At 53.2% G+C, this 15131-nt stretch overlaps 1 protein-coding gene across 7 annotated transcripts in view; it reads right to left on the bottom strand.

Moving 5' to 3' along the window:
* Window positions 1-8617: 8617 nt before the first annotated feature.
* Window positions 8618-15131, bottom strand: part of NCKAP5L (NCK associated protein 5 like) — a 32799-nt gene continuing 26285 nt past the window's right edge. For all 7 annotated transcript variants that reach the window (XM_086713449.1, XM_086713455.1, XM_086713450.1 and 4 more), the window contains 6 exons: window positions 12131-14751; window positions 11066-11228; window positions 10774-10855; window positions 10108-10416; window positions 9887-10029; window positions 8618-9519 (listed from right to left, as the gene is read on the bottom strand). In XM_086713449.1, coding sequence (XP_086569575.1) covers window positions 9307-9519; window positions 9887-10029; window positions 10108-10416; window positions 10774-10855; window positions 11066-11228; window positions 12131-14751 — 3531 coding nt within the window. In that variant the 3' untranslated portion in view covers window positions 8618-9306. The remainder of the gene's footprint in view (window positions 9520-9886; window positions 10030-10107; window positions 10417-10773; window positions 10856-11065; window positions 11229-12130; window positions 14752-15131) is intronic.

Genomic DNA, 15131 nt, shown 5'->3' with positions numbered 1-15131 from the left:
AACACCTCCTATCGTCTCAATCTCATGCTTTCCACCCTCTGATCATCACCTCATTTCTTCCCAACTCATTCCTCTAGTGCCCTATCTCCAAAATTCCCGTGGTCTCGGCAAGACCAGCAATCTACTGATCACATCTCCACCATGCCTCTCTCCTTTATCATTCCCTCTTCCCTCTTTCACCCATGTAAAGCCCACAACCAACTAGTAGAATCACTCCCTTGCATACACCTTCAGTCCCCTGGCCTCTCTCTTTCCTATTTTGTATTCATTTGGTGAATTGGCCGCCCTGGCTGATCCTGCCTATTCTGCACTTGATCTTAGCCAAAAGGACGAGAAACGATAATCCTGCCTATTCTGTACCTAACATGGCAGGAGAAAGACCCCCACACGTTTGTGTTAATAAGTCTCACTTTACATTCCTAGTCACCTCAAGTGGACCCTTCATGCTGCTCGATACCCCTACTGTGTTCCCTAGAGTATTCACTCTTGACCTTCCACGTGGCTACTCATACTATATCTTCTCTTCTCAAATCTCCAGCACTTCTTTTCCCATCCTTCCTCTTAACTGATGACCTTGATTATTTTCTTGAGAAAATAAAAGCCATTAGAAGACTTCTTCTTTTTTTTTTTTTTTTACATTTTTAAATGTTTATTTAATTTTGAGAGAGAGAAAAAGAGACAGCATGAGTGGAGGAGGGGCAGAGAGAGAGAGGGAGACACAGAATCAGGAGCAGTCTCCAGGCTCTGAGCTGTCAACACAGAGCCCGTGGCAGGGCTCAAACTCTTGAACAGCGAGATTGTAACCTGAGCTGAAGTTGAACTCTTAGCTAACAGAGCCACCCAAGCACCCCAGAAGAGTACTTCTATAAAATAGACCCTCATACACCCAACTGCTTCTGTGCCTTCCTCCCTCCTGTACCTGTGGATGCTACTTAGGGCCACTCATGCTCTAGAGCCCAACAATTCCCTTTTCTCTCTTGCGGGATCATCAAATTTTCTCTGTTTTATCTTTCCCATAAGTATAAGAAAATGCTTTAATTTCTTCTATCTTTAAGAATTCCTCTCTTAGAGGTGCCTGGCTGGCTCAGTCAGAAGAGCATGGGACATGAGTTCAAGCCCCACATTGGATGTAGCAATTACTTAAAATAAATAACCCCACTAAAAAGAAAGAAAGGGGGGCACCTGGGTGGCTTAGTCGGTAGCGTCTGACTTCGACCCAGGTCATGATCTCATGGTTCGTGGTTCAAGCCCCGCATCAGGCTCTGTGCTTACAGCTCAGAGCCTGGAGCCTGTTTCAGATTCTGTGTCTCCCTCTGTCTGCCCCTCCCCCACTCTCACTCTGTCTCCCCCTGTCTCAAAAATAAACATTAAAAAAAAAATTAAAAAAAAAAAAGAAAGAAAAGAAAAGAAAAAAAAGAAATCCTTTCTTAGGGCTTAGGAGCTGCAACTCCCCAGTAGCAATGAGTATACCCAGCCTCCAGGTCTTGGTTTGTTTGTTTGTTTGTTCGTTTGTTTGAAGTTTATTTATTTTGGGGGGAAAGAGGGAGAGGGAGAGAGAGAATCCCAAGCAGACTCTATGCTGACAGTGCAGAGCCCAATGTGGGGCTCGAACTCACAAACCGTGAGGTCATGCCCTGAGCTGAAATAAGAATCGGACGCTTAACAAACTGAGCCACCCAGGCGCCCCTCCAGATCTTGGTTTCTAAATATCATTCCCCACCAAAAGAAACCAGGGTCCTTTGGAAAAATGGCTGGTTCCAAGGCTGGGTTGGGGAAAGTCCAAGATGAATCTCGAGCACATTGTGCCAGAAAGTACATCCTCAAAGAATGACGGGCGTTTGTCAAAGAGAAGGAAGCCAGCCTAAAGGGGCTCCTACTGGCCAAATCATGGACATTTTGAGCACCAGAGTAAATGATGACAGTAATGGCTTACAAACCATTGAATAAAATAGGAAGTCATGAGTCCATACAGATATAAACAAATGAATAAAGAGACAGTTTGACGAAAATGAACGATTTACACAGTTTCAAAGTACCTCCCTGCTAGATTCTTATTAAGTATATAGGGAAAAATTGTAAATGTACAGTGAAGAAGTTGGGCAAATACCAACCTAAGTAATGACCGTGAACATCCTTAGTAATGAGGTAAATGAAAATAATGGCCTGTAAAGTTTAAAAAAAAAAAGTCAGGTCCCAAGGTTAAGGACAGACTGAAGTTTGTTCCAGTTTGAAGGACACTAAAGAGGGGCGCCTGGGTGGCGCAGTCGGTTAGGCGTCCGACTTCAGCCAGGTCACGATCTCGCGGTCCGTGAGTTCGAGCCCCGCGTCAGGCTCTGGGCTGATGGCTCAGAGCCTGGAGCCTGTTTCCGATTCTGTGTCTCCCTCTCTCTCTGCCCCTGCCCCGTTCATGCTCTGTCTCTCTCTGTCCCAAAAATAAATAAACGTTAAAAAAAAAAAAAATTTTGAAGGACACTAAAGAAATATGACTGGGGTGCCTGGGTGACTCAGTTAACATCAGACTCTTGATTTCAGCTCAGGTCATGATCTCACAGTTTGTGAGATAGAGGCCTGTGTCCAGCTCTACGCTGACAGTGCAGAGCCTGCTTGGGATTCTCTCTTCTCTCTCTGCTTGTTCCCCACTCATCCTCTCTCTCTCTCTCTCTCTCTCTCTCTCTCTCTCTCTCTCATTCAAAATAAACATTAAAAAAAAAGAATATGATTAAAAGCCATATGTGACTGTTGAACTGGGTATAAAAGACATTATTGGGACAACTGGTGAAACTCGGATGTGGTCTGGGGATTAGATTATCATATCTTAATTCCTGATTTTGATGATGGTACGAGGGTATATAAGAGAATGCCCTTGTTTGTAGGAAATCTATAGTCAAGTATTGGGTGATGAAGCATCAAATTGGTAACTTTCAAATAGTTTGGGAGAAGAGAGTTTTTTGTACTGTACTGGAAACATTTGCGTAAGTTTGAAATAGTTTCAAAAATAAGACTTAAAAAATTGCACTCTTGACTCCACTCTCCTCTCCCGTTCTCTTCACTACTTCTTTTTTTTTTTTTTTTAATTTTTTTTTTTTTCAACGTTTATTTATTTTTGGGACAGAGAGAGACAGAGCATGAATGGGGGAGGGGCAGAGAGAGAGGGAGACACAGAATCGGAAACAGGCTCCAGGCTCTGAGCCATCAGCCCAGAGCCTGACGCGGGGCTCGAACTCACGGACCGCGAGATCGTGACCTGGCTGAAGTCGGACGCTTAACCGACTGCGCCACCCAGGCGCCCCATCTCTTCACTACTTCTTACAAGAGTTGTCTATACTCCAATCCTTCCTTTCCCGTTTTTTCTTGAACTGTTCCAAGCAGCTTTCATTTCCACTAATGCTCTTGCTAAGGTCACCAGTGACTTCCATATTGCTAAATTGAAAAAAACAATTTTCTTTTTTTTTTTTTTTAAAGTTTATTTATTTTGCGACAGTGTGCAGGATGGGGAGAGAGAGAGAGAGAGAGAGAATCCCAGGCAGGCTCTGCACCATCAGCGTGGAGCCCAATGCGGGGCTCCAACTCACAAACCATGAGATCATGACCTGAGTCAGAACCAAGAGTTGGACGCTTAACTGACTGAGCCACCAGGCACCCTGAAAAAACAATTTTCAATCCTCATCTTGGTGTGTCAGCAGAATTTGACACTGATTAATCTTTCTTGAAACATTTTCTTTTCTTTTTTTTTTTTTTATTTTCTTTAATGTTTATTTCTGAGAGAAAGAGACAGAGCATGAGGGGGAAGGAGCAGAGAGAAAGGGAGACAGAATCTGAAGCAGGATCCAGGCTCTGAGCTATCAGCACATAGCCCGATGTGGGCTCGAACTCATGAACCATGAGATCATGACCTGAGCTGAAGTCGGACGCTTAACTAACTGAGCCACCCAGGTGCTCCTTGAAACATTTGCTTCACTGGTATTCCAGAACCCCACATTTTCTTGGTACTACCGTCTTTACTGCCTCTTGTGTGATCTCTCCTCATTCCCATTGACCTCTAAAGAAATGAAATATCCCAGGATTTAGGACTCAGACCTTTCCTCTTCTTACTCCCTTGTTGATCTCATCCAGTCCCCTGGCTTTAAATAACATCCATATGTTTATGACTTACTAATTTATATCTCTAGCCCAGGCTTCTTTTCTAAACTCTGGACTTGTATAACCAATTGCTTACTCCACATTTTCCATTGGATGTTGTCCAATAGACATCTCAAATTTAACATGGCCAACACTTAACTCCTGATCTTCCCTCCCTGAAGTCTGCTCTATTTACCCTCCCCCTTATCAGTTAGTGACAATTTCTTCCTACCAGTTGCTCCAAAAACCTTGGAGTTACCCTTGGCTCTTCTCCTTTCTTCACATCAATTACATTAGCAGGTTTTATTATCTACAGTGCCGCCACCCTGGAACAGGTCACCACCATCTATCATTGGAGTTACCCAAGAGGCCCCTTACTGGTCTGCTTCCATACTTGCCCTCTATAGTTTATTCTTTATCACCCTCTAATGGCTCCCCATTTCACCCTGAGTAGAAGTCAAAGTCCCTAACATTGGGCTACAAGACTGTCTACATGATCGCTTACTCTGACCAGATTGGCTAAGAATAAAAAGCGTGCTAATACTGAATCATGTAGAAGATAGTCCCACTTATACATTGTTAGAGAAATGCAATTTGTTAGTATCTATGAAAAATTTAAATTAAGCCTATGCTATGACCTAGCAATTCCGTTTGTGAGAATTTATCTTATGAAAACACACAAATGGCCAAAGACACAGATGCAATATTCACTGCAGCACTGCTTGTCATGGGAACACAAATTAACAAGGCACTTCCATACAATGGAAGGCCATGTATGGTAATGGAGATTCATGGGCTTTGGAAAGATCTCCAAGGCATATTACTAAATGCTAAAAGAAGCAGATCAGTCACAATACAATAATCTCATTGTCTAATAAAAGGTCAGCATAAACACACTCTATATATGAAAGTGTGTGCACACATCTAAAATATGATTTGCGGAGTGCCTGGGTGGTTCAGTTGGTTAAGTGTCCAACTTCAGTTCAGGTCATGATTTCACGGTTTGTGAGTTCAAGCCCCACAAGGGCTTGTCTGCGTACTGCGTACAGTGTCTGCGTACTGACAGTATGGAGCCTGCTTGGGATTCTCTCTCTCTCCCTCTCTCTCTGCCCCTCCCCAGCTTGTACTCATGCTCTCTCTCTCTCAAAATAAATAAATAAACATTTAAAAAAAAACACACAAAAATTATTTTAAAAGATTACCAATCAACCTGGGTTCTGTCTGGGGAGTGAGGTTGGGATTGGAGTATGAAAGAGACATTTCTTCCTTGTATATAACATTCTATTCAACTTCAATTCCTTTAAAAAAAAAAAAAAGAAAAAAGTGTGAACATGCACTTTTATTATTTGTATGTCTTTAATAATTATAAAAAAGATTTAAACAATTTTTTTTAACGTTTATTTATTTTTGAGAGAGAGACAGCGTGAGTAGGGGAGGGGCAGAGAGAGAGGGAGACACAGAATCTGAAGCAGGCTCCAGGCTCTGAGCTGTTAGCACAGAACCGAATGCAGGGCTTGAACTCATTAACCGTGAGATCATGACCTGAGCCAAAGTCAAACACTCTCTATAGTTTATTCTTTATCACTCTCTGAATGATAAATCCAGGTGCCCCTATAAAAAAGATTTTTAAAAGTTCTTCCCCACCCCAAGGTCATAGAAATGCTCACCTATATTTACTTCAAATTCACTTGTCTTAAAAAAAAAATTCTATATTTGATTTAACTCACACAGGATTACAGAATGGGTGTGTGTATCTAGAGTTTGCTGCGGAGCGTGACTGTTTCTTTTTTAAAACTTTTTTTTTGATGAAGAAAACAAAACACACCATTTGTAGAAAAGCTAGCAATAGAAACTCTTGGCAACCCAGAGAAAACCTGTTAACATTTTAGGACATTTCCTGTAAAAGGCAGGGTGCCCAGAGAGGTGGAACCTGAAACCTTATCAGTCTTTTGCTGATGCTCTGGTGCCGTTTGGGGGGATAAGGGGGGGCCTGGCAGTTTTGGTTTCCTCTGTTTGGGAAATTCAGCAGAGAGGGTCACACACAATGGTAAGACAAACATTCACCCATTGTTCACGGAGAAAATAGTGAGGTCACCTTAATCCTGCAAGCAGATGTTGCAAACCGAGATATGAAGTGTTCCCCCATAGTGAAGATCGAGTCGTCTTTTAGCCAAACCCTTTTCTTGAAGTACAAGGAGAAACTGATTCCTCAGGACTGTCTTTAACTCACTTGCATGTCCCCTTCCACAGAATTACTTGAGATGGACTATTTTGGTCTCTATGGAGGGCACACATAGTTATGTGGGCTATGAGATGGCTCATAGGGGCCTAGCACTCCTTAGCAGCACCCTGGAGGCGGGGGGGGGGGGGGGGACTTAGAAATGAGAGCTGCTCACCTTGGAACAGTCAATAGGGCTGGGCTGGTTCCAAAGAACCAGGTGTGGCTGATGTTGCTTGTCCCACGCTGCCCCAGGGGCCACGGTGACACCTTGCATTTGCAAACACTGTGGAACAGAGCCTGGCTGCCCACTGACCAGACCCTGGTGACAGAAACATGGATGGACCCTTTGGTATCAGCTTGCGAGAGGTGGAGCCCAGAGTCAAACCCACCGCGCCAAACTCTTTCCCGGAAAGGAAATAGGATAAATATCCCGCAGGCAAACAATTCTGTTCTAACAAGGAAATGAGGTCATACATCAGGTTCAAACAGAGAAAGGGGCTTGAAAACCCCAGAAATAAAAAGTTAGAAGGATGTAGAACTTTTATAAGCCCTCCCGGCAAGAGGCAGATTAGCAGCATGGCAATATCATACTTAAGCCCATAGAAGTAGAAGGGACAGTGGGATAGGACTTGTAAGTAGAAGATGGAAGTAAGAAAACCCAAGATCTCTGATTGACCCTTCTAGAAATCTTGTTAACTTCTTCGACAACATCAACCAAGGGAAACAAGAGGGAGAGAGGCCAGACTGAGGGAGGCGTAGGAAGACTAGAGAGCTAAGGGCGGAGGTGGTCTGACCCAACCTCCTAATCTTCCATAGGGAAGGAAAACCAAAGCCCAGAGAAAGGATGGAACTTTCCCACAAAACCAGACTCCATGGCTAAGACTCTTGACTTCCAGTCTACTGCTCTCAAGCCCTGTCCATTAGGACTGATCCATCGGCCAAAAAGGGAGGAGGGGATTAAAGTCCTGCCAGAAGAAAGGAAAGCTTCATACTCAGAAGCGAACCACTCCCATCAGGCTCCATCACTTCTCAGCCTTGGAAAAACCATTGAACATCTCAGAGCCTTGGCATCTTCATCTCTGAAATGAGGCTTGGTGGGGGGAGGTGGTTAGGGACCAGGAGGCTGGTGGCATGGTAGGTGTTTATTTTAATGGAGGGAGTTCTACCACTCTCTGGAGCATTCAGGGGCTGGAGACACTGGTGGAAGGAGCTAGTATAAAAGGGAGGCCCTGACATCCTCCCCACCCTAAACTTCCTTGGGCTGGCCAGAGCACAGGAAGGAACCAGTGGTTTAACCAACTTGTGAATGGGCCCAGCTCTACTCCCTGCCAGACACCCCTGTGACCTTGGCTCTGCAAGCCTGTGGTGCAGACCATGTGTTCACCACAGGGCCCCCACCCCCAAGATGAACTGTTCAGAATCCCAGTCACAAGGCCCGGGGTGCTGACGGTGCGTGCTGCCAGGTGGTCTTCAGACTGTATTTTGTGGGGAGAGGGGAAGTGTAAGCTAGGTCAGGTGGGCACTCTAGACAAGTCACCCCACGTCTTACAAGCTAGGCAAGAAGGAGGCCTTCCTGGGCCCAACTCGGCTGGCCAATGTGATGGTCTGGCTGCCACCTGCCTCACCCTCAGGTAACGCCCAGCTCCACGTCCAACAGGAAATCTAAAGGCTAGGGGGCCACAGCCGCCCCATGGCCTTTTCATGCCATGTGGAGAGTACAAAATAACTCCCAGAAGCCTAGGCCCTTCCACACAGCCTCATTCCCGGCCTTCCCTTCCCATATAGAGAATTTCAGAGTGAGGGGAACCTGAGGTGGAAATCTTGAGGTAGAAATAGGGGCAAGAAGATTGGCGGGGGGGTGGAGGGGGGGTGGGGGCGGGGGTTAAAGCCCAACGTCTGAGGAGAGATAAGGTGGCAACAGTTGGAGAACCAGCTGTGCTTCACTTCCTGGCAACAGGAGGCTATAGACACTTAACCCCGTCGACACTTCGGCCCCTGAAGCTCAGTTTGTACGTCCTATCCCACCCAGTATGTACAGGAGTTTGAGTGCATGCCCACAGCCTCCCTCGCCGCAAGCTGCTCAGCCTTCTGCCCAACCCAAGGAATCCCCCGGACCCCAGGGACCACTCTAGGCCTGTGGGGGGTGGGGGGTGGGCTGCCTCACAGGAGCACCTTTGGGAAAGTCTACGTCCCTGGGGTCTCTCATTCTGCTGCCCATGCAGCCTCCACCCACCTGTCCATCCCCGAGTCCTCCCACAGAAAAAGCAGAGTCCAGGGCAGGGAGGGGCCTCCACATTTTATTAGGAATAGGGCAGAAGCAGAGGCTGGAAGCAGAGCAGCCGAGTTCTTAACGACAGATAAATTAACCGCAGTGCGGGGATGGGGGATGGGGACCGGGCCAGGTGCTTTAATATAAAAAAACAACAAAAAGACAGACAGACGGACCCCAGAGACATGGGGCGGGGGAGGGCAGCACCATCCAGACAGCAGGGAGGACCAGGGCAGACAGAGAGAGAAGGCAACTTGACCCTTCGCCCCCAAACTCCACCAGCACGGGGACTCTGGGCTGGGCCCGCGGGGCTCCAGGGCAGGGAGCAGCCAGGTTGGGCAGAGACGGCACAGCTGGCGGGCAGGAAGCCCAGCACCACAAGATGGCTCAGCCTGAAGGGGGAGCTGGGGGCTGGGACACAGCCACCTTGAACCCCCGGTCCCTCAGAGAAGAGCCTTACTCCAGGTGAGAGAAGGGACCAAGGGTGGGGTCTCTCCCTGAGCTGAGAGCGGTCATCCCCTCCACAGCAGCAGTGGGCAGTGGGGTGTGTCAGGGACCCCCTTCATCTTCTTTTCCATCTGCCTCCTTGGTCCCTGCAGGGAGGGGCCCCACTGGCCCAGAGGGATGGGGCGCCAGGAGAGCTGGTCCAGTCGGTGGTCTCCAACTCCAGAGAGGGACCGTAGTGCGGTGCAGCCCCTCAGCCCTGACTCCCACAGGAGGAGAGCGAGTCGTAGAGGGAGTCACTGAGAGACTCTGAGGTCTCCAGACCTGGGGGGCCCCCACTGGCCACTCTCCCTTCCTCGCCCATGTCCGATGTGCTGGGCGTGCGGCTACCTCCAAACGTCGGGCCCTGGGGTGCAGGGGCTGGACGGCTGGGCTCCAGGTTCTGCTTCCGGTCCATGGGCAGGGCCTGGGAAAGGAAGGGAAGCTCAGGAGGAAGTCCCTCCGCCTCCTGGTCCAGTCCAAGGGGTGCTGGGCTCTGCCCACTGATGGGGTGCTGCAGGTGGGGCTCACCGTGGTGGGGCACATTTCAGAGGAAGCGGGCTAGAGGCACCACTGAGCGTGGTCTGCCAAGGTTCTGGGGAGGGAAATAAACCCTTTCTCCAAGAAGGGTGTGAGAAGGGGCAGGTGGGTGGGCTGCCCAGAGGGGCATCCAATGCGGCTGACCCTTCATCCGCTTCCAAGACAGGGCTGTACCTCATTGCAGGGACTGGTCTCCCCACATCATCCCTCCTGCCCTCCAGGCCCGTCCCCCTTTTCCTTTTGGCCATGCTTACCATGGGGGTCCTGGGCAGCCCCTCCAATTGTCGGGATGGGCACAGGAAAGGGTCAGTGGAGCTGCCGGCTGCCCTCGCATTGGGGAAGGTCCAGTTCTTAGCCAGCTGGACAGGAGGGGGAGGGCCTGGGTCCTCACACGGATCTGCATGGCAACAAAGGGAAGGTGGATGGTGGCGCGTAAAGCTCCAGGGATGGCCCACCCTTCTACCCAGACACTCACCGTCAGGACAGGCCTGATGGCCCCGGTGGCCCGGAGCAGCAGTGAGCAGAGCGGGGAAGGCTGGCATGCTAGGGTGCCGCCCGCTCACCAGCAGTTCCTCTATGCCCGGCACCTCACGCTCCAGCGTGTGGGCGCGGCGGGGGACTTTGGTAAGGGGCGGGGGCCGAGCTGGGGGGACTCCGGGTGGGGGATCCAGCCGTGGTGGCTTTGTCTTGGGAAGATTCTTGCTGGGGGTCCCATTGCTGCCATGGTCTGGGGGTGGAAAGGTCCCAATGCCACTGTCCAGGGTTCGAGTCAAGGAGCCACAGGCTGGGGAGGGGAGGGTAAGTCAAGGACGTGAGGCTGTGGGCTCAGCCCCTCTGCCTTCTTCTGGCGTCCTGCCCCAGCCCAGGCTCCCCACCTGGGCAGGGCCCCTCCTGGCCCAACAGGCTGTCATCCCTGCCAGCCCTCCCCCTACCTCCCCTGTGCTTGGAGAAACACGTGTGGACGGCAGGCCAGGTACCCCAAGGGCAGGGAGGCGTTTAGTTCTGCGCAGCCCCGGTGCCTATCTGGTGCTTGGCACCACGACGGCACTCCGGGCCTGGCACCTGCTACAGTGACAGGACAGGAGTAAAGTGGGCAGGGGGCGAGGAAGAGGTCCCATCCTTGGCCCCTGACCCTGCTGACCTGTGAAGTGTGAGGTGGGCACTGGCTCAGCCAGGCTGTCCTCGGAGGGCATCTCTTCCCGCCTTCCCGGCTCGCTGCTCGGCTGTGTGCGGTACAGGAGACCTCAGAACCCAGTCCTCCCACCCTCACCCACAGCCCTCCCCAAGTTCTGCCGTTGGGACCCCTGAACTGTGGGTCCTAGTGTCTGCAGTCCACCAGCATGCAGCGACCGTGAGTACATCCAGCAGCTTCCAGGCCCCAGGGACGGGGAACCCTCTAGGCCCAATACCTAGCCCCTCTCCCAAGAACCTACCTTTCCAGGAGGTTTTCCGCAGCCCTGAAGAGGTCCCACCAGGCCATTTCGGGGCCCACAGGCTGGCCAGGGGTTCTTGGGGTCAGAGGACACTGGCTGGAAATCGCCATACTCTGGTTTGGGCTCCCGCCAGTTCTTGGGGGGCAGCTCCTTGCCATCCACCCTACAGGCAGCAGTGCAGACGGAGATAAAGGGAAGCTTGGGTCTACCCAGACATGCTGACCTCACTCCCTCCAATGGTGCCGGGCCTAGTGGAATACCCACTGACCCCTGCCCCTGGGATTGGGGACATATCCCTGGTGGTTGCCTCCATCAACTCCTCCTGATGCTGGGCACAGGCGGAGACCCTGGGGAAAACCTCAGAGAAACAGCAGGGGCAGGGGACACGAGACGACTTCCCCAAAGTTACACAAGGCCGAGCCTAGAGACCTCTGGACACTGCTAATAGATGGCAGACTGGTCACTTCCTGGTCCACACAGGACACATCTTGCCAGCCCCAGCTGAACTTGAGCACACTTGCTGTCCAAACTGCACCCCACCTGGCACCCAACCCCTATGGACATTCTGCCTCATCTGGCCCAGATGGAGCAATCCCAAGATGGGGTGGCCCCTTCTCTGAACCACAGCTCCTGCTGCTGACTCTGTGGCAGGTGCCAATGGGCAAGATGGGAAGGGGACACTCCTTGTTCTATAGGATAGAAAATCCCAGAGTAAGACCTTTATCAGCCCACGGTTAGGAACTAGCAGCCCCTTTAACTACCACACGCAGGCAGCATTGGAGACAAATCTAAGGAAATGTGGACTGTGAACCCCTCTTAAACGGGCCCAGCGTGTCCCACATCAGACAGCCAGAGAGAAGGGGAGTGGGGGCACAAACCCCAGGCTTCTGATTCAAGACCCCATCTTTCCTCTGGGCCAGACCATGAACTCCCAGACACTTCGGCGGCATTTTACTTGACCTCCAACCCTTTTTGCTCTCAGGAAAAGCAGTCGCAACCCCAGGTGTGCCCATGGAAAAGCGCCCCCAGCCACTGAGCACCTGCTGACTGGTCCCAGGCCCTCACCTGTTGAGCAGCTGCTGCATGAAGGTGTCTGCGCCCTGGTACATGCCAGCCAGCTGGCCCTGCACCTGCCCCAGCCCCGTACTTGGTCCTGGCGCTGGCCCTCCGGCCCGGGGCCGGGCCCTGCTGCTCAGGTAGGCCTTCTCCTCCTCCAGTGCCCGGCGTAGGTCTTCCGCCTTAGCCATCAACTTGGAGATGTTGAGACTCTCCGCCTCCAGCTTCCGGGCTTCCATCTTGACTTCCTTCCGGAGTGGGGAGCCCCCACTGGCCCCCTCCTTGCTCTTGGCGGTCTCTGTGCGGCGGTTCAGCGCTGGCAGCTTGCTCTTCTTAAGGCCAAACCAGCTGGCGATGCTGCTGGTGTTGCGGTGCTTGGCCTCAGCGCCTGGCGCCCGCTCCTGGCCCTGGAGCCGCAGCACATTCTCCTCGATGCCCTTCATTACCTTCTCCTCGATGGCGGAGTGTGGGGCCCGCCCCTCAGGGCCTTGGCTTGGGTCAGCAGGGCTGGGCGCGGGGGACGTAGGCTGGGCGGTAGTGCTGCCACACTCTGCCCAAGGTGGGCCCTTGCTCTTGTCAGGCTTGGGGGGCTCCTTGGTAGTTGGTGGGGCCAGAGGTCGGGGTACCACCTTGGTGGGTGACTTGGAAGGCAGCTTTGTAGGGCTGCCATGGGGGCTCTTATTGGGCTTGCCAAGGCTGGGGGCTGAGGCTGGCACTTTGGCAGGGGCACGGGGTACCTGGGGGCACAGGGCCCCTGCCAGCCGGCTCTTGGCCAACTCCACTTTGGTGAGGCAGCTCCTTGGTGAGACAGGCTCCAGGTCCACCCGGGCCCCCATGGAGTGGGAGGAGTAGACTCGGGCCCCGGGGTCCCCCAGGAGCCCAGGTTCTTGCTGCTTCAGGCTGTTTGTGCCTAAGGCCAGTGCCCCCCGCAAGGCCCCCTTGGCGTCTGGCCCCTCGGGAGGCCTGGGGGCGGGGGGTGCCATGTCTCCAGCACTCTCCCCTGACCTCCCTGCTCCCCGGGACTTCTCAGTGCCAGGCCTGGCTGGCACCCCGTTTTTCTCTGGCCCCTCAGGGCCAGTCTTCAGTTTCCCTAGGGCTGCCAGTCTGTCCCGCAGAGGTGTGTAGCCAGGATCCCCAGGTCGCCGCCCTGCCCCCTGGCTGGGCTTCTTGGATGAGCTGCCTGGGGTCCTGCGGCCAGGATGGGGAGACTCTGAGCCTGCTTTGTCCAAACTCTTCTCCTGGGCACTCCCATAGGAGCAGGATTCTGGGAGGCAAGGGCTGGGAGGAGCTCCAGGACTTCTGAGGACCTCAGGGGCCCGTGGCACCTCTAGAGTTAATTGTGGGTAGGTGGGTACCTGCAGTGGGGAAGGAGGTGGCTCTGGGGAAGGTCCCCTAAAGGTGCTCCGGGAAAGGTCTAGGATGTTCTCATAGCAGGGAGATACCACAGGTCCCGGGGACAGCGTGGTGGACAAGGCTGGCTGGGGAGGTCTCAACTGTGCAGAGTCCAGGGCCGCGGAGCAGGGTGAAGGACTGGTAGGCAGGGCCTGCGCCCCCTCCGGGGACAGCTCTCCTCCACCCAGACCCCTGCGGGCCAGCAATGGGGAGGGGCTGCCGTCTGAGCCGCTGTTTCGACAGGGAATTCGGGAGTTCCGGGGAAGCTGGGGGCTGAGCTGGGGGCCTCCGGGGCTGGGCACCTTCTCCGAGGCTGGAGGCAACTTTAGAAACTTGAGACCTCTGGCTGGAGAGGGCAGAAGGGGTCCCTGGGCTTCCCCAGGAGAAGGGGGGCCAATTTGGAGCTTGCTTTTCACCTGAGATGAGGAGTAGGGGTGGCCAGGCCGAGAGCCCAGGGGGGCATCACCTGCACCCATGAACATGCTGAGGAAGGGGAGGGGCCCCTGGCCCTCTGAGGTAGCACCAAAGCCTGGCCTGTGGGCCTCTGGGGTACCCCCACCCCAAGCTGACTTGGGGAGGCCTTTGGACTTGGACAGCTGTGGGGGCCCCTGGTCTGGGGAAGATGGCTGCCCAGGACCTGGTTGGTCCCCACTGAGTGGGCCTGCAGCCCCGGCCAAGAAGGCCTGTAGGTAAGACTCTGTGTCCTCAAGGAGCTGGCCCAAGTTCAGCTGTTTGCGGGCTAGGGCTCCAAGCAGGGTGTCAGGGCTGGGTGCCTCGTTGGGGTCACCTGCCTCATCAGAGGAGGAAGAGGAACTGCTGCCTGGGGCACAGGGAGGCCCAGAGCCAGTGCCTTGGGCCTGGGAGGAGACTCTACTAGGACCCCAGGGCCGCCCAGCACCCTCTTCCTCCCCTGGGCCCCCCAAGAGGCGCTCCCAGTGTAGCAGGCCTCCCAGGCTACCAGGGCCTAGTAGCAAGTAGGGGGCCCAGGATGAGGGTTCAGGCTGGGGTGGGCCACACAGCTCGCCGTTGATGGGCTCTGGGGAGCCAGGACCCTCGCTTGGAGGCCGCCAGGGAGTGGCAGGTGAGCAAAGCAGCAAGGGGTCCGTCTCTTCCAGGGCTCTCAGCACCTCCAGGATCTGGGCTTTCTTTCGAAGGAAAGGGGACAGGGCATCCAGCGCTGGGGGCGGGGCGGCTGGGGGTCCTGGGCCTCCTGGCCGCAGCTGCTGCTCCCAACACACCTTCGGGGAGAAATGGCATGATGAGGAGGCCATGTGCAGGCCCAGGACCTGAGCTGGGAGTAACTGACTATGTCAGGGACAGAGCCGGCCTGGTTTTGTCTGAGTCGCAAAAGGAATTACTAGCTTCTCGGATGGGACAGCTCGGCTTCCTCCAGAGTCACTGAGCCCCGGTTACCCCAACTCTTCTTCCTGGTGTCCTTGGGGTTGGGTGGGTACCCCACCTCCCTTCCTGGTGATTCCAGCACCCCCCTCCTCCACCACTTCCCACCGCTGTTGGGGTCAGCAGGGCTGACACCCCTACAACCCTGATTATCTAGGTTTGCCCCAGGGGAGGGAGGCCTGTTTTGCAGGCTCCAGAAAGAACACAGAAACTATAGAAG

This window comes from Puma concolor, chromosome B4 (assembly GCF_028749965.1).
Source record: "Puma concolor isolate L17-30 chromosome B4, mPumCon1.1.hap2, whole genome shotgun sequence".
NCBI lineage: Eukaryota > Metazoa > Chordata > Mammalia > Carnivora > Felidae > Puma > Puma concolor.
The sequence above is the reverse complement of the archived record's forward strand: the minus strand, read 5'-3'. Positions and strand labels throughout refer to the sequence as shown.